General features: G+C 39.0%; 1 protein-coding gene and 1 pseudogene across 1 annotated transcript; both read right to left on the bottom strand.

Moving 5' to 3' along the window:
* Nucleotides 1–840: 840 nt before the first annotated feature.
* LOC126060749 (olfactory receptor 143-like) lies at nt 841–1,785 on the bottom strand (annotated as a pseudogene).
* A 7,271-nt stretch (nt 1,786–9,056) lies between these two features.
* On the bottom strand, nt 9,057–10,043 carry LOC126061117 (olfactory receptor 8B3-like). Its single transcript, XM_049857460.1, has one exon. It carries the CDS (start codon nt 10,041–10,043, stop codon nt 9,057–9,059), a length of 987 nt encoding a protein of 328 aa, XP_049713417.1.
* Nucleotides 10,044–19,880: the final 9,837 nt, after the last annotated feature.

The raw sequence follows: 19,880 nt of genomic DNA on the forward strand, positions 1-19,880 counted from the left end.
GATCATAATCTGTATGAATCTAAGAATATTTGTGGGGAACAAGAAAATATATAATATGGAAAATAACCTTTGTTTCACTGATACAAGTACAGGTCAGTGATAATTTCAATTCTATTTATGACAACACAGCATTTATCCAATTCAATAAAATAGAGGAATTCAAAAGAACTTCCTATAATATTCAGCATGGGAGTGGTTTGTGCAAGGTCAGCAGAGTGGTGACCCTCAACTATCCTCATATCCTCAAGAATAATAGAACCACAATTCAATAAAGTATTCAGTAACTTTACAGACATGAGACTGAAAATCCATAACAAAAACTGTTGCTAAAAGAACACTGAAAAATTCTGGAAATTTTTACTACTGCACTATGTCTACAATTTTTGTCACCACTTTCTCTGTCTTAACGCAATCATAAGTAATAAAACCCTTGAAAAGAAAATGCTATATAATTGGTTCAGGAAAAGCAAGAAAGAGATGAACTGGTCACACAGCATCTCACTCTTCAGTTCACCTTGTATGGGAAAGAAACGCACACACATAAATAATAGACAGTGTTATCTTTACACGGAAAGGAAATTAGTGTCTCCAACTAATACAAGAGACATCAATCAGGTTGGGCCACCTTGGGACTGGGATGACCCTGGAGTCCAAGAATAGGTCAACATTGCTATGGTGTATGACAAGAAAAGAAATTAGATCAAAAATCCCTCCAAGAATACAATAGAAAGATAGATGAAGAGAAGAAAAAGAATAGGAATAAAAGGATGAGGCGGAGGAGAGAAAAAAAAAAAAACATAGCAAAGGAGGCAGGTACTGAGGTAGAATTTCTGCTTGTGCTCAGTTTGTAATTCTCTTCAGAGCAAGTTTGACATCCTTGTTTCTGAGACTATAGACAAGGGGATTCAGCATAGGTACCACATTGGTATAAAACACTGAAAAAAATTTTCCTTGTTCCATAAACCCAGCAGATGATGGTTTGACATAACTGAGCATTCCAAATCCATAGAACATACCAACAGCTGTTATGTGGGAGCCAGAGGTGTTGAAGGCTTTAGACCAGCCCTTAGATGATGGCATGTGAAGAACATTGAAAAGAATCAAAGCATAAGAGAGAAAGATAATGAGGCTAGATGTTGTGATAACTGTGCCTACGATAATGGAAACCACAAGCTCATTGGCATAGGTGCTGCTGCAGGAGAGCTGGAGGAGGGGGAAGATATCACACATGTAATGGTTGATGATGTTGGAGTCACATAAGATCAACCTGATCATACAACCTGTGTGCACCATGGCACCAGCAAAACCCATCATATATGAACCAGACATCAACAGGGAACATACCTTCGGGGACATGTTGACCGTGTACAGCAGAGGCTTGCAGATGGCCACATAGCGATCATAGGCCATGGCTGTCAACACATTGCATTCAGAGTTGGCAAAGAAGCAGAAGAAAAATAGCTGAGTCATGCATCCTGCAAAGGAGATAATGTTCCTCTCAGAAATAAAGCTCATCAGCATTTTGGGAATAAAGACAAATGAAGAGCAGAAGTCAATGAAGGACAGATTGAATAGGAAAAATTACATGGGGGTGTGAAGGTGAGAATTCAGGCAAATCAGATTAATTAAGCTTAAGTTTCCCATCACAGTGACCACATAGTTCACCAACAACAGAAAAAAGAAGGGCAGTTGGAGCTCAGGTTGATCTGTTAATCCCATAAGGATAAATTCAAACACTGAAGAGTCATTTTTCATAGCCATTCACTTCACCAGTGCGATCTGTGGAATCAGAGGTAGAAGGTGACAACAATGAACTCTGTCTCTAGAGGAAGAGCTGAAGCTGCTGGTTTACAATCAGAATTGTCTGAAGAAACACGGCAAGGCATCTAAGGAGTCTATTTCCTATGGTGATTCCTGCAAGTTCCCCATTTTACCCATATTGTGTGTTTCTGTATCATAAAAATTGCTGGTGGACCCCCAATATCTCTGCACATCATTTCTTTCTTTCTACCCAGTAGTATGCCCAGTTCCTTCTCTCTAAGGACGAGGGCTGAAAGGAGCAATAAATTGTGATGTTTCCTGGAAAGCTTGATTTATGTAATCAAGAGTTTGAAAGGAAATTATCAAGGCAGAGGTGATTCAACACTTACCTCCCTTTTCCTGGGGGCTTCACTGCTGATGGCTCTTCTTCCCGACTGCCTGAGGTGAACAAAGTTTGAAGATAAAAGAGGCAATAGTGATCAGCTCAGTCCTCAGTCTTTGACATACTAGAATATGGATTCTAGGGTATTCTCCATGATTTCTATTTTAGAATTGGCCAAGAAGGTGCTCTTCACTTGCAAGGAGAAAAACAACAACCTTATATGAGTCTCCAAAAAAAATCAACTGGCTTCAGTGGGAATGTATTTCATGATCTGTAGCTCTGGAGAAATGGATAAGTAGGGCAGAAATTAATTCTCTCCCTCGTGATTTCCTCCAAAGTTTGATGAACCTCATGGGAGTGAAAATTACTAAGCCTGTTTTTGCACCCTGTGTCATAAAACTACTATTGGATCCTTTGAGCTTAAAAATTTCACACCAGGAATTCTGAATCCCAGGTGGAGGGGAATGACTGGCTCTTAAATGGAAATTCTAGGGGCATTGTCACTTGCCATTCATAGTACTTTCCTACAAGGCTGTAGGATTTCATTAGTAAAATATTAAACCATTGTTTTAACACTATATGTGCTTGTAGATTTCCCCTGAATAAAGAGGTGCTTCTAAAAAGTGGTTAAGAGAGTGGGTCCTCAAGTCAGACTAAGTTTAAACCCAGGTATCTCTGCTTCTTAAATGATATTTTAGACAACTGATTTAATTTCTCTGACCCTTGTATCCTCAGTGGCATTAAAAGAGTTAATTCACATAAAGTATTAGAATTGTTTTCACTGGCCAATTTCTTCAGAAATAGACTGCCAGGTCCTTCTTCCTTGTCTGTCTTAGTCTAGAAGCTCCTCTGAAACCTGTCCACCAAGGGTGACCCTGCTAGTATTTGAAATACTGGTGGTAAAGCTTGCAGTATAGCAGCAACATACAAACCACAACAGTATGACAAACTGACAGATTTAATTTGTTTTGTTAAAAAGCAGAGGTGTCCCTTTAAGTGCTAAGGTATGACTGACCCAAGACATGGCATTTTCAATTGCCTCATATGCATATGAAAGCTGAAAGCTGGACAATGAAAAAGGAAGAAGGAAGAAGAATTAATGCCTTTGAGATACGGTGTTGGAGATGGATATTAGATATGCCATAGGCTATCAGAAGAAGGAACAAATCTGTCTTGTAAGAAGTACCACCAGAATGCTCATTAGAAACAAGGATGGCAAGACTTTGTCTCACATACTTTGGACATGTTATCAAGGGAACCAGTCCCTGGAGAAAGACATCATGCTTGGATTAGAGGGTCAGTAAAAAAGAGGAAGACCTTCAATGTGATGGATTGACACAGTGGCTGCAACAATGGGCTCAAGCATAACAAGGATTGTAAGGATGGTGCAGGATCAGGGGAGTGTTTTGTTCTGTTGTACATAGGGATGCTATGAGTCGGATCCTACTCAATGGCACCTAACAACAACAGCATTAAAAATGTGTCTGGTACATACAAAGAAGCTGCTAACTGTTAGCCCCTTCTTTTTCTCCTTATCCACATTTATAGCATAGGTTTCTCAACCTTGCCACTGTTGATACTTTGGACCTGATAATTCTTTGTCATGGGGATCTTCCCCTGTATTAAAGCATGGATAGCAGGACCCAAGATGGCGGAATAGACAGACGCTTCCGGCAAGCCCTCTTTACAACAAAGACCCAAAAAAACAAGTAAAACAAGTATTTTTTGTGACAAGCTGGGAGCCCTGAGCATCAAAGGTGGGCTTAGACAATGAACTGAGGGGCAGGGGGAGGAAGAGACCATTCAGAAGTGGTGAGGAGTTACCGGGCCTGAATCATGGGGAACCTTCAGGCACCATTCTCGGAGCACCAGTGGGCTGGTACTAGTGTTCGGCCGCAGTTTCCTCAGGGAGAAGTAGCCAGCCACACAGCCCATTCACACCTCTGGAACCTGAGAAGAATGGTGCTCTGGGCAAAAGCTAAGTACTTGCATATATTTTACTGCACACACCCCCCCATTCCCAAGCCAGCTTCAGTGGCTGAATCCCTGGGCCTGAGATAGACCCTGCTGAGCACCTAGACCCATCCTCTTGGCCTTGGGGAAAGAAAAATTTTTCAATTGGGGGGAAAAGATAATTTGCTAGCTCCATTAACCGGGGGACCTCAGGACAGAAGCAGCTCCCATGCAGGCATAAGCCGCCTATGGACCTTGAACACCTTTTCCTTCTGCATGGACCTGTGTGGGCCTATTTTGGGAGAATAGGCCCTTGTTGGCCAACTCCAACCATTTCAGCTGTGCAGTGGAGAGGTGGGTGTTCGATGTTTCACATTGCTTTGCCTATTAAACAAGGTCCTCACCTACCCACATCAGGGACCTAAGGACTGGTAGCTCCACTCAGGTCACACAGCCACCCGTGACAAGGGTCCAAAAAATAACTGGTACCTCCCAGTCCTTAAAACCAAAAACTTTGGATGCCCATGCTCCGTCTGCAGAACTCACCAACCAGCACACTTTAGGCAACAGGGACGTGTTTTCCTCAGAGACACTTGGGGGTTGGTTCTCAGCCCCCTGCCTTGTTCAGAGCATGACCCCCTGCTGCAATCAGATATGGTGTATACACCAATTACCCTCTAAGACTGTAGAACAGAGCCTATACCACTCACTTGATGATCAGCTACCTGGAAACCTGAGCTGAAGTCATACAAGAAAACTGAATGGACTCCTAGACTGATAAACCTGATAACAGATCTAGCCAACTGGGGACAGGACACCAGAGCTCCAAGGGTGAAAATAATCAAGTTAGCTCACTCAAGCAACCCATAGGGGTATACCAAAACAAAGGATGGATAGCACCCTGGCATCTAGTCATTACATACCAGTAGTACTCCTCTCCCAGTTAAGACAACCAACTATATTCTCACATCCTCTACTATAAAAAGTGAATAATCATGTATCACACTCACAGCACCATCCACTAAGAAGATTTTTCTCTATATACTGTTTCTCAAGGACATTCTTGAACATCTTTCACCTTGCATGCACATACAGCAGAGCCAACCATATCTCAAGCTTGGAACTTCTGTTCCTTCGTTGGGCGTACACGAACCCAGATAAAGCCATAAATAACAGCAAGAGAAGGAGTGCTGGTGAAACCGTGTTGAATGACCTTTGTGTCTGAGCTACCTGCTCATGCAGCCTACTGGTGCCCTCTTGTTATGTCGAGATTGAACCCAGAGGTACTATTTCCATCTACTGGCCCCATATAACTTGTGACATGAGGATCTGATAGAACCCAGCACCTAAAGGGGAGTTCCAGATATGTGCTCAATTAGGGTCTCATGCTTAAACATTCTAAATCTACCAGGGCCCAAAAGCATAAAACAAGTTATTTCTTAAAAGGTATGTAATTTTCCACTGTGGATGGTATGGCCTTGACTCAGAGCCCCAGGGACTTGAAAGCGATTCTCTCACTGGGACTTGCCATAAATTCCAAACTCTCATCTTTCCCCACCACTAACAACTTCAGTAGCATAAAGTGTTGATTTTATGGCCCATGTGCAGACCTGCAGAGCTGACTCTGGCAGATCCTTTTTCTACTCTGAGCCCCACTTATATGAATTGGCTTCCATGTCACCCACTGTATGGGTCAGAGTAGTATTCCCAAGAATGGAATATGTTATCTCCCTAACACTTCTTTGTGACAAAGGATGCAACAATTTCTCTTTTACTTTGGAAGAAATATCCCAGCATGCTTTTGAGCACAGGACACATACAAGTTTAAGTGAAATGGCAGGTTCCTGAATTTTTGTAGGGTTTACTTCCCATTCCCTGGCGTGCATTAAGTCTTTCTATTGCTTCCAACATACTAGCAATCTTTTGCTTCTAACATACTAGCAATCTCTTGCTTCTAGTACCTAACCAGAAATATGACATCAGTGCAAAAGTTCAATGTTATGTTTGATAGGATCCCCAGATGGTTTGGATCTCTTCAGAATATCTCAAGATAAATGCAGAAGAGATAACATACCCCAGAAAAAACCTAAATATCTAGTATTACCCATTCCACCTGGATGCAAACTAATTATGGTCCTCTTTTTTTTTTTTTTCCTGATCAAAATAGAAAAGAATGCACTTAAATGGTTGAGGGCGTAATGTACATCTAGATCATTATTATTCTGTTTTAACAATGACGACATGTAGGCTACAGAAGCTGTTCACAATGAACACGTTATCATGTTCATAGCTAGCACTGAGTTTCTGTTTAAGTGAGGAAAATACGGCAATGGATGCCAGTAGTGGTTACACAACATGGTTGATGTAATTGATTTCATTGAATTGTACAAATGAAAAAGTTGAATTGGCAAATGTGTTACCTACATTTTTACAACAATAAAAATATTTTTTTACCAGCTTCTAACCCCCTCCACCCTCCCATCTCCCCTCCAGGCAGGAGATGCCAACCTATTCTCAAGTGTCCACCTGATCCAAGAAGCTCACTCCTCACCAGCATCTCTCTCCAACCCATTGTCCAGTACAATCCATGTCTGAAGAGTTGGCTTCAGGAATGGTTCCTGTCCTGGAGCAACAGAAGGTCTGGGGGTCATGACCACCGGGGTCCCTCCAGTAGCAAGGCGTATATGGGTTTTTGTGTGAGAGACTACCTTGATTTGTAAACTTTCGCTTAAAGCACAATAAAAATTATTTTAAAAAAATTTATTTGATAGTTAATATTATCAATAATGATACATTTTATAAGCTATATTCTTACCAAAATGCAGAATTTGAAAATAGTATGAGGACACTTAAGACAAACCCCATCTAAGAGACATTCTACAAACATAATTGGAGAGAATTCTTTAAGAGTCAATATCATGCAAGACAAAGAAAGACAAACTAAATCAAATGGGAGAAGATTAAAAAGACATAACATCTAAATACAATGTGTGATCTTAGGTTGCCCTGTGGGTCAAAATTTTTAGTGGTTACCAGTACTAAAAGGGAGGGGGAGAGAGGTTTAGGGGGCATGGAGCTTCTGTTAAGGGCGTTGGAAATATTTGGAAGAAGGTAGTGGTGATGGCTGCACAGCGTGATGAATGTCTTTGATACCACTCAATTTACTGTAAAAAGTCACTGTAAAAAATATTGAAATGACAAAGATTTTGTTTTATACATACAAAAAACCAAAAGCCAAACCAGTTACCACTGAATTAATTCCAACTCATAGTGACCCTATGGGACAACAAGAATCGTCCCAAAGATTTCCAAGAAGTGGATGGTGGATTCGAACTGCTGACCTTTAAGTTAGCAGCCAAGCCCTTCACCACTGTGCCACCAGGATTCCTTTATACATATACTTACCAAAAAAAAATAAATAAAATAAGAAAAAAATTAGAGGCTATTATTGGGACAATTGCTGATATTTAATAAGGTTTCTTTATTAATTACTAATATTATATCAATATTCTGACTTTGATAATGGTACTGTGGTTATGTAAAAACCTGGGTGAAGACTACAGAGAAATCCTGTAAACTATTTTTTAATTTTGTTATAAAATAAAAAAAAAAAGTTTAAAATAAAATATTGTAATGGCATTATTTTGGTACCATATTGTTGTTGAATGTTGTTGTCAGGTGCCATCTAGTTACTTCCAACTCTTATTGGTCCTATGTACAACAGAACCATATTAGAGAGTATAAAAGAAAAAGTAAACCTCAAGGTTACTTGTAGTTCAGTTATTACTTGTTTATTTATTACTTATTATCTATAATAACAAATTTATTATTATTGTAATCAAAACAAGAAAATTCTACTCAACAAGTGTTTCCTGGCCTTCCAAAATATCAGGCATTCTAAATACACAAAAGAGGAAATAAAGAAATTACAGGAAAGAGTCTCTATGCTAAAGATGTTTATTGCCTTGGTGGGCATACAAAGTTTAAGTAAGCTCACAGAATGTTTCTAGGAACACAGTTTATTAATATTAATATACATTTTTTTTTGTTCCTGATAAACCTCATTGTATAAGTAAGATAATGGCTAAAGTATTTCATCTAACCTAATGTGCAGTGTTTTCCTTTAAGTTATAAATAACAAAAATTCACTATAAGAACTATATGGTCTTTTTCAAAATATTTGCTGTCATCTTAAGTAGTAATAAACACAATTCTATCACATAAACCTTCCTGCACCCTTATTGGAGTACTGAGATATATATATATAATTTCTCTAATCATCCTCTGTTAATGATGTCTTTGATAATAAAAGATGGAATTACAAGGATTCTCCTTAATATTAAATGCACTGGGTTGATAGAGGCTCTACGAAGCCAATAGCATACCACTCTCAAAAGAGAACAACATAAGTCAGAATAATAATAGAAAGGGGGGATAAGCCAAGTAGAACAAAAGGGAAAGAACAGGAGGACTAGGTTCTATTTTAAACTGCATACACAGTTTTGATAAAGGCATTTCATTAAATCCTACTGCCTATGTTTTTATAACAGTAACAATATTGATAAGAACGAGATTGCTTTTATTGTATTGGGCAATTCAGTGTTTAGGTGAGCAAGCTGTAATGTTATTTGCCTTAGGTTACTTATGGAACTCACCATATTTGTTCAGTTTGGGAATAGACCAGAAGACAGAAGGGGAATGAAACAATAATGAAAATACTCAGTATATATGTTCCTTTTATAAACACACTATTGATTATTTAGTAAACTTGAGACAGTTGCAGTAGGTAAAAACAAAAGAATGAGACAAGATTAGCTATAAAGGAAGTGACAAAAACAAGTCTAATAAATCATACATAACACAATCTGTAGAATCATCGTGGTTGTAAACAGTCTCCTCATGAAAAGCACCAATAAAAACTTGAGATGCTTGAATTTCTTTACATTACCACTGCTTCTAGTTAGAGTATGTTTCTCCTCTGGATTCTAATCAAGGCCTTCCTCAGGGCTGCTTTGACATCCTTGTTCCTCAAGCTGTAGATCAGAGGGTTAAACATGGGCCCCACGTTAGTATAGAAAACAGATGAAACTTTTCGCTGTTCCATAGATTCAGGAGAAAAATACATAAGATACATAAATGCGGCCGACCCAAAAAAAAGAGAAATAGCAATGATGTGGGAGCTACAGGTGCTGAAAGCTTTTGATCTTCCTTGAGTAGACTTGATATGAAGAATGCTAATGAGGATGAAAATATAAGAAATTAAGATGGTAAAACTGGGTACTGTAATATTGATACCCACCACAATGAGAACTACTACCTCGTTGACATAAGTGCTGGTACAAGAGAGTTGGAGGAGAGGGAGGATGTCACACAAGTAATGGTTGATGATATTAGCATTGCAGAAGGTTAGTCTAAGCATGCAGCCTGTGTGGGCAGTGGTTCCAGCAAATCCCATGGCATATGCAGCAAGTGTCAGCACAGAACATACTTGATGGGACATGGTGACCCTATACAGCAAAGGATTGCAAATGGCCACATAACGATCATAGGCCATCAAGGTCAGCATATAGCTTTCAGAGATGACAAAAAAGAGAAAGAAAAACAGCTGGGTCATGCACCCATCATAGGAGATGACATTCTTCTTTGATACAAAGTTCATCAGCATTTTGGGGGTGAAAACAGAAGAGAAACAGAGGTCAATGAAGGATAGATTAAAAAGGAAATAGTACATGGGGGTGTGGAGGTGAGAATTTATCCCAATAAGAACAATCAAGCAGAGATTGCCCACCATGGTGACAATGTAGATCATTAGAAACAAGTAAAACAGAGGCTGCTGGAGCTCTGGACGGTCTGTTAATCCAGCAAAAATAAATTCAGTCACTAATGAGTCATTTCTTGCCAGTATTCTCATATATGGAAATCTGTGAGGAAAACGGAAAATTTTCATTAGTAAAGGACCCAGATTTCTCTTTATACACACTCACTCATTACAAAGAGACTCAGATTGGCAGAATTTAAGTCTTCCTTTGCTTTGTGGAGTCTGAATGTACTGCCACACACATCACTCAACAATTCAATAACCCTATCTTTTGTCTGCATGAGCTAACTTGTTATGAACAATTCTTCCTGTCTTCACCAGAAGGTACAAAGACGGAGTAGCTGAGGTACAAGTTTACCCTTGAAGTTAAAAGTGTGCCAGGTATTGAGGAGAACCTTAGCAGCCTAACATTTATAACCAGTCATACACCTCAGTGTTTCTACGTGTTCTCCTTCTTTGTCCCATCCCAGCTAGACAGACGATAAGAAAGGAAGGTGGATGTGTTTTCCCAGGCTCCTGCACGAGGGCATAAAAGAGAAACACAATTAATCTGGATGCTGGTTACAGAAGTGGTCAAGTTTGTTAAAATTCATCAAGGTATACACTTATGTAAACACTTCTATATGTATATTGTACCTTGACAAATAAATTTAGGAAAGAGACACAGCTCTTCTTCCTCTGATGCTGCTTTGTACTGGATGTGCCACTTGGAACTGCTACTGTTACTGCTGTCTTACCAACTCAGAGTACACTGAGAATGGTGCAGGCCATAGAGTCAGAGCTGCATGCCTGTGAGTGTCTTGCTATGCCATATATTTCCTCCTTTTTTGGCAACATAGACAGTGAATGAGAACAATAAAAAATTTGATTAACTCACCCTTCCTCAACTGAAGACCTTAGTGTTGACTTTACATGCGTTTCCACCTCCACTGTCCTGGAAGAATTGACTTTGGAGATACCAAAGTTGACCAGATGTAGTAACAGAAACTTCTCTCTATACCGATAAGAGGATCACAGCACAGATCTCACAGCCTGAATGTTCCAAGAGTCATTCTGAGATATATATGAAATTTGTAGTTATAAATATGACAATATGGTCTGTGCAGGGAAACCACAGACTTGACACCAGAGCCAGCATGTCATAGAGCACACGGCATTCACCTAGAGCATATAATTCTTTTGTTCTGGTTAGAAATCCAGCATAGCTGTCCCTTAGGACCCCCCACTCATGACCAGTTCTGCAGGGAAGAAATTATGGTGTTTGCGTTTACGCCCTAAATTGAAATAGTAAATGTTAACTTTTGACAAGGGATTATATAATCCTCAGGGCATAGGACAAGGGAGCCTCTGCTATCCTAGAAAAAAAGAAAAGGATGTAAATAGAATTAATTTTATTGAAAATTTCACCTAGGTAGCATAGGTAGTTTTAGAGAGGATTGATGTATATTTCAGTAAAGTTTATTTATAATGTTCTTTTTTAAAAATATTTTGAGGCCCTTTAAATAATCAGTGTTTAATTATATATTTTTTTAAACACAAAGCAAAAGGGTACTTTTTAAATGATTACAGAGTTTGCCATTCTTTTTTTACTTCATGAAAATTTAATTATTTTGTGTCATTCTGAATTAATAGGCCTTTGTTTTTAACAGGTTAAAATCAAATATATAAGAAAAATCACTGCTAATGGCTTCCATTTCAAGAAGAAGGGATTTTAGAAATTCCAGGTGTTTATGAACTTGTGTTTGTGAAAAGGCACCTACTTTGTTACTGTTGTAAGTATATACATAACAACATTTTCCAATAGAATTTCAGGTGTACAATTTGGTGCTATCAGTTACATCAATCATTTTATGCAACCATCGCCATAATTGCTGTCAAATTTTCCATCACCAAAACAAGAAGTCACCGATTCCTAAACAATGGTTCTTCCTTTTCCCTCCCTCCACCCTTTATAGGAACTTATAGATAACCACTATAAATGTTGACTCTATAAAAAAAAAAAACCTATACATTTGCCTATTTTTATTATTTTGCGTAAGCGAGATCATACAATAGTTGTCCTACAGTGATTTACTTATTTCACTGAGCATACATAAGGTTTTCAAGTTTTATCCATGTGTAGCATGGAGCAGGGCTTCATTTCTCTTTATGACTGAATAATATTCCATTGTATGTTTGTACCACATTTTGTTTATTTATCCGTTCATGGGCACTTAAGTTGTTTTCACATTTTGACACCTATTTCTCGTAACTTTTAAATTTTTGAAATGATGATAGACTCACAGAAAGTTGCACAAACATGGAGTCATTGAACTCTTCACCGAGCTTCTTTCAATGGCAACATCTTATATAACTGCAGTACAATAGCAATGCCAGGAATTGGAATTGGTAGAGTAATGTCAACTAGACTACAGGCATTTTTTAGCTTTTAAAAGTTTTACAGGCCTTTATTTGTGTGTATGTGTGTGCATGTGTGTGCATAAAAAAAAGGATCCCATGTATAGATTTGTTGTAACAGCTACCATTATCAAACACAAAGTTGTTTCAAAACCACAAAGAACTCCCAGATAACGCCTCTTTATGGGGTCATCATAGATTGGAATTAACTGGACAGCAACTATCAGCAACAAGGGTCTTACCTACCCCCTTGCACCACCATTTCTGTCCCTGGGTAGTCACTAATTTGTTCTCTATATCTATAATTCACTCATTTCCAGGATATAAATAAATGGAATCATGATATGTGAACTTAGAGTCTGGCTCTTCTCACTCAGCATGATGCGTTTAAGTTCCATCCAATTTGTTGTATATATGAGTAGTCCATTTCTTTTTATTACTGAATAATATTCCATTTTTTACAACCAAAGACCTGTCAATCTTCTGTAATAGTTTGAACATTAATAGGTTCTTGTTTTTGCACAAAACTGATTTATTTTTGGGAAATGTTTCACGGGCCAGACAATTATAGTTGAGAACGGTTCTTTTCGAAATCTTCTTTAAGCTCACCTGAGTCAAGGCTCTCATTCTTCCTCTTCCAAGAATAAAACTGGAACACCCAGAGTTTGAGAAGAGCACATAATCAGTCAAAGGCCTGGTGAACACTGCCTATGTCCCACTCTAACTCTATTGTGAAAGTGCACAATGTCATCATTATTAGTCATGAGCAAATCATCAGTGAAAAGAGCTTGAGTATAACAAAACCTCAAATTATTTTCACTAGTTGTCATGCAAATCCTGATTACAATTTTAAATAACTGGGTAATAACAGACAGAAGCCAGAAGTAAAAGGCTACATAATGTGTGATTCTATTTATACGAAATTTGCAAAAGTATCAAATTTCCAGAGACAGGAAGCAGATCAGTGCTTCCCTTAAGTTGGAAGTGGGAGCAGGAAATAATTGCAAACAGGTATAAGGAAATATTTTGGGGTGATGGAAAAATTCTAAATACAGATTGTAGGGATGGTTGCCAGAATTCTACATATTTACTAAAAATCACTGAATGTACTCTTAATGTTGTAAGCTGCCGTCAAGTAGGTTCCAACCAACTCTTAGCAACCCCGTGTACAATGGAAGGAAACACAGCCTGACTTGATCCATCCTCACTATTGTTGCTATGCTTGAGCCCATTGTTGCAGCCACAGTGTCAATCCATCTTGTTGAGAAGCTCCTTTTTTTTTCACTGACCCTCTATTTTACCAAGCATAATGTCCTGCTCCAGGGACTGGTGCCTCCTGATAACATATGAGACGAAGAAGACATGACATCCTTGTTTCTAACGAGCATTCCAGTTGAACTTTTTCCCAGACAGATTTCGTGGGTCTTCTGACAGTCCATGGTATAGTCAATACTGTATGCCAACACCATAATTCAAAGACATCAACTCTTAGGTCTTCCTTGCTCATTGTCCATGCATATGAGGTGATTGAAAACAACACGGCTTAGGGCACGTGCACCTTGGTTCTTAAAGTGACATCTTTGCTTTTTTTTTTTTTTAACCACCTTAAAGAGGTCTTTGCAACAGATTTACCCAGTGCAAAGAGTTGCTTCATTTCTTGACTCCTGCTTCCTTGGGTGCTGATTGTGGATCCAAGAAAAATGAAATCCTTGACACCTTCAAACTTGTCTCCACTTATCGTGATGTTGCTTATTGATCAAGTTTTGAGGATATTTATTTTCTTTATGTTGAGGTGTAATACTTAAGGCTGTAGACTTTAATCTTCATCAGTAATTGCTCTTCCTTTTCAGCAAGCAAGGCATATCGCAGGTTGTTAATGAGTCTTCCTCCAATCCTGATGACACCTTCTTCTTCATATAGTCCAGCTTCTTGGATTGTTTTCCCAGCATACAGATTGAATAAGTATGATGAAAAGATACAACCCTGATGCACACCTTTCTTCACTTTAAACCATGTAGTATCCCCTTGTTCTGTTCCAGTGATTGCCTCTTGGTCAACTTACAGGTTCCTCATGAGCACATTTAAATGTTCTGAAATTCTCATCCCTCACAATGTTATCCATAATTTCTTTTCAGCCACACAATTGAATGCCTTTGCACATTCTATAAAACACTGGTAAATATCTTTCTGATATTCTCTGCTTTCAGCCAGGATCCACCTCTCATCAGCAGTGGTATCCCTCCTTTAATATCCTCCTCTGTACCTGGCTTGAATTTTTGGCATTTCTCTTTTCATCTACTGCTACAACTGCTTTTGAATCATCTTCAGCAAAATTTTATTTGTCTGTGTTATTAATGATATTGCTCAATAAATTCCCCACTCTGTTGCATTCCTTTCTTTGGGATGGGCATAAGTAGGTACCTCTTCCAGTCTGTTGGCCAGGTAGCTGTCTTTCAAATTTCTTGTCATAGACAACTAAACACCTCCAGCTCTGCCTCTGTTTGTTGAAACATCTCAATTTGCATTCCATCAATTCCTGGAGCCTTGATTTTTGCCAATGACTTCAGTGCAGCTTGGACTTTTTCCTTTGTTACATTGATTCTTGATCATATGATACTCCTGAAATGGTTGAATGTCAACAAATTGTTTTTGGTACAGTGACTCTGTGCACTACTTCCATCTTCTTTTGATGCTTCTTGTGTCCTTTAATATTTTCCCTGTAGAAACTTTCAATATTACAACTCGAGACTTGAATTTTTTCTTCGGTTCTTTCTGCTTGATAAATGCCAAGAGAGTTCTTTTGTTTTGGTTTTCTAAATACAAGTTTTGGCGTATTTCATTATGATACTTTAGTTTTTGTTCTTGAGATGCCCTTTGAAATCTCCTGTTCGGCTCTTTTACTTTATTATTTTTCCTTTTCACTTTGCCTACTCCAAGTTCAAGAGCAAGTTTCAGAGTCTTTTCTGATATTCATTTTGGTGTTTTCTTTCTTTCCTGTCTTTTTAATGACCTCTTGCTTTCTTCATGTATGATGCCCTTGATATCATTCCACAAATCTTCTTGTCTTTGATCATTAGTGTTCAGTGAATCAAATTTATTCTTGAGATGGTCTCTATAATCAGATGAGATATACTCAAGGTCATAATTTGGCTCCTGCGGACTTGTTCTAATTTTCTTCAGCTTCAACTTGAACTCCCATATGAGCAACTGATGATTTGGTCCACAATACACCCTTGGCCTTATTCTCATTGATGATATTGAGCTTTTCCATCATCTCTTTCCAGAGATGAAGTTGATTTGATTCCTGTGTATTTCATCTGGATAGCTCCATGTGTATAGTTGCCATTTATTTTGTTGGAAAAAAAACGTATTTGCAAGGGAGAAGTTGATCTTGCAAAACTCTATCATGTAATCTTCGACATCATTTCTGTCACCAAGGCCATATTATCCAACTACCACATCCTTCTTTTGTGTTTCCAACTTTCTCCTTCCAATCACCAGCAAGTATCAATGCATCTTGTTTTCATATTTTATCAATTTCAGGCTATAGAACTTGGTAGAAATCTTTAGTTCCTGTATCTTTGGCCTTAGTGGTTGGTGCATAAATTGTAATATGCAATGTGAACATATGTTATCATCCTATCATTGACAGTGTTGTACTTCAGGAAAGATATTGAAATGCTCTTTTTGACAATGAATGCAGAGCCATTCCTCTTCAATTTGTCATTCCTGGCATAGGAGACCTTATGATTGCCTGAATTATAGTGGCCAATACTAGTTTATTTCAGCCAACTAATGCCCAGAATATCAATCATTATGACATCCATTTCCATTTGATTATTTCCAATTTTTGTATATTCCACGTTCCTATTATTAACGTAAGTTTGCCACTGTTTCTTCTCCTTTTGAGTCATACACATCACCAAGTAACTCATCCACATCATTAAGGTCAACTACTTTGAGGAGTCATCTCTTAAGTGCCTTCCAACCTGAGATGGTCATCTTCTGGCACTACATCAGACAATATTCTACTGCTATTCATAAACTTTTCACTGGCTAATTTTTTCAGAGGTACACCGTCAGGCCCTTCTTCATAGTCTGTCTTACTCTGGAAGCTCAGCTGAAACCTGCCCACCATGGGTGACTATGCCATTGTACTTTGGGGTCCAACTAAATTGAACATAGTGTTAATTTTATTCAGTATGACCTCTGAGACCCATAATATATTTCAAGAGAAAAAGAAGAATATAGCGGAAAATATTACAAATGACAGTAAGTGCCAGATAATGTTTATTATCTATCACCTCTGCACTCATTTTCTATTGCCTTGGCCATAGAAAGCTTATATGTATGAGGCATACTGACAAACAATTTGAAACTTAAAATGAAATTGAGAAATACTCCCTCCTTCTTGCCCTACAAGAGAATGTAAGATAAGATTAAGAACCAGGAAGATTAAACAGAAAACAGAAAATTGAAGAGTTAGCTGAGCAAAAGGAAAGTAATATGTCATCAAGTGATGAGGAGAGGAACATGGCAAGGAGATAGTACTACATCAAAGGAACACAGGTGACAGAATCCCAGGAAGAATACATCCATAAAATGGAATATTTTACAGCAATACAAATTAGGCCTTTAAGGATACACAGAAAAATGGCAATGGTAGTTATCTCAGGATAATGTCTTACCTGGCCAAGGATTTAGGATGAGGCTCTAGTCAGTTTCAGTAGGGTCTGAAATATATTCAGGAATCTAAGTCTGAAGAAAAAGAGGAAGACCCTTAACAGGATACTTTGACACAATGGCTGCAACAATAGATCAAACATACAACGACTGTGAGGACGGAATAGGACCAGGCAGTGTTTCATTCTGTTATACATCAGGTCGCTATGGGTCAAAATCAACTCGACGGCACCTATTAACAACAACAAGGTTGAGATTGGGTGTGAGAACTAGGTGCAACTAGAAAGAGGAAGGGAAGATTGTGGCAGGTCAGAGAGTGCAGGTGACCAGAAAATCAGCATACACCAGCCAAACGCTCAGTTTAGGGCTGCAGGGCTAGTGTGATATCTTTGTGAGGAGGACAAGGGTATCCCAAAGTGTTCTCCATCTTGGTACTTTTACCAGCTCAAGAATGAATGCAGCTGAATCAGCACTTGATGCATCAGATTCAGCATTTTTAGAGTGGTCATCTTTTTACCTTTTATCTCAAAAGACAAACAATGCAGCATTGTATTCCACAAAAGACATTGCCACAATTTAATTTATTCAATTCTTTATTTCAGAAAAGCCAACAGACTACATTATACTTAATAGAGAAATGCTGAGAGATTTCACCTTGAAATTGGGAAAAAACTAAGAGTGCCCACTCTCACGACTTCTATTTGATATTGTATTAAAAGTCCTCTCCAGAGCAATAAGACAAGAAAAGAAAAAGTATTCAGATAGGAAAAGAAGAAGTAAAATTATCTCTTTTCCCCAGTGATTTCATCCTATATATAGAAAATACCAAAGAGACCACACAAAAGCTTTTAGAGTTAATAGAAGAATTCAGCAAAGTTGTAGGGTACAAAGTCAACAAACAAAAATCAGTTGTCTTTCTATACACCATCAAAGAGAAATCTGAAAGGGAAATGAGAGAAACAATTCCATTTATAATAACATCTAAGAGAATAAAATACCTAGGAAAAAATCTAACCAGGCATGTGAAGGACTTACACAACGAATAACTAAAAACACTGCCGAAAGAGATTAAAGAAGACTTAAATAAGTGGAAACAATTAGTGGATTGGAAGACATAATGTTGTTAAGATGTCAAGAATACATAAAGCAGAGGTGGGGCCAAGATGGCTGACTAGGTAGAAGCTACCTCGGATCCCTCTTGCAACAAAGACTCAGAAAAATAAGTGAATCAATATCATATATGACAACCTACGAACCATGCCCATCAAACACAGATATAAAGAGTTGACCTAAGTGACAGAGACTGAGAACGAGCAATCACGGGGAAGCAACGACACTTTTCGGAGCCTGGAGCCAGCGTCCCAGTCAGAAAACCTTGGCACTAGACTTTGGACTGGGCCCAGGGGAGCTGGGCACGGCATCCTGAGATGGCACAAACACGGGACGCAGCCCTAGCCCCCAGAAGTGACCTCGGGGGAAGCCCAGCCAGTGCACGCAGGCAGCGCAGTGACGCGGCTGACAGGAGGAGAAGGCACCGGGAGGCAGCGACTGGTTTTGGAGCCTGGAGTGCCGGGTCCCAGCCAGGGAACCTTGGCGCTGGGCTTTGGATTGGGAGCGGAGGAACTGACCATGGCTTCTGAGACAGCACAAGCACAGGACACGGGCCTGACCCTCGGGAGCAATCTCGACTCAGCCAATGCACACAGGCTACACAACCCTCAGGAATCTCAGATAAGACAGTCATCTCCAAGCAAGATAAGCAACTTTGTCTATATTCCCTGGTGCTACTGTCTCCTATCTATCTGACCTCTCCCCTCCCCTTCCCACGAGGCTTCATTAACATTGGAATTTTCTGAGCCAGAGAGTGAAGTGCTCTGCGGGTTTTTTTCTTTTCTTTTTTTTTTTTTTTTTTTGTCTTTTCCTAATGCATTCTCCTGGCCAGAGAGACGCAGCTACAAAAAACCTAAGGACCAAAAATCCTTCCTTGACTTCCTGAAATTGGACTAAAAATACAGAACCAGCTCCAGCCAAGCATATGAGATCCACAGTCTTGGGCTTTCATCCCTATAGGGAACAAGGTGGCTATTATAATGCAAAGGCAATTCTGATAGGGATCTGACTGTAATTGTTTTAGCGGATTACTGGAAAGACAAGTTTCCCAGATCTGATATCTCTGCATATTAAACAGAGCCCTCACTGACCCACAACAGGGAACTGAGGGCTGAAGCTCCCCCCAGACCACCTAGCCTCCTGCCTTAGGGGTCTGAGGGTGGTGACACCTACCAATCTGTAGAGGTACATGCATTGAGTGCCTAAGGTACAGCTGCAGAGCCCACCCACCAAAGTGCTTTAGGAATAGAGACACACATACCTCACTGGCACTTGGGGGAAGCCTGTCAGCATCCTAACCACCCTGGAGTGTGACCCCCTGCTGCTACTAGAATCTGGTGCACACAATTATCACCACTACTTCTCTAAGTGGATAGGTGACAGTCTGCACCACACACTTGACCCAAAATCAGATTCTACTCAAGAATAGTGAATGTACTCTTAGGTTTATATATCTGGTAACAGCCAAAAACAGCTGGTAATAGGACTTAAGTGATTCAAGGGCTACAACAATCAAGAGAGCGCAATCTAGTAGCCCATCCAAGTATATTGAAAGAAAACAAAATAAGATAAGATTCAGTGAGCAAATATAAAACAAATCATTACAATATCTTATACATGGCTCGGAGACAGCAGTCAGTATCAAACCATATAAAGAAGTAGACCATGATTGCTTCTACAACTCCCCAAATTAAAGAATCAAAATCTTTCCCAAATGAGGATACAACCCTGGAATTGTCAAATGCAGAATACAAAAAACTAATTTACAGAATGCTT

This window comes from Elephas maximus, chromosome 17 (genome assembly GCF_024166365.1).
Source record: "Elephas maximus indicus isolate mEleMax1 chromosome 17, mEleMax1 primary haplotype, whole genome shotgun sequence".
NCBI lineage: Eukaryota > Metazoa > Chordata > Mammalia > Proboscidea > Elephantidae > Elephas > Elephas maximus.

Excerpts from the sequence above, each read along its gene's own strand:
- LOC126061117 (XM_049857460.1), bottom strand. The coding sequence starts at position 10,043 with ATGAAAATTTTCCGTTTTCCTCACAGATTTCCATATATGAGAATACTG.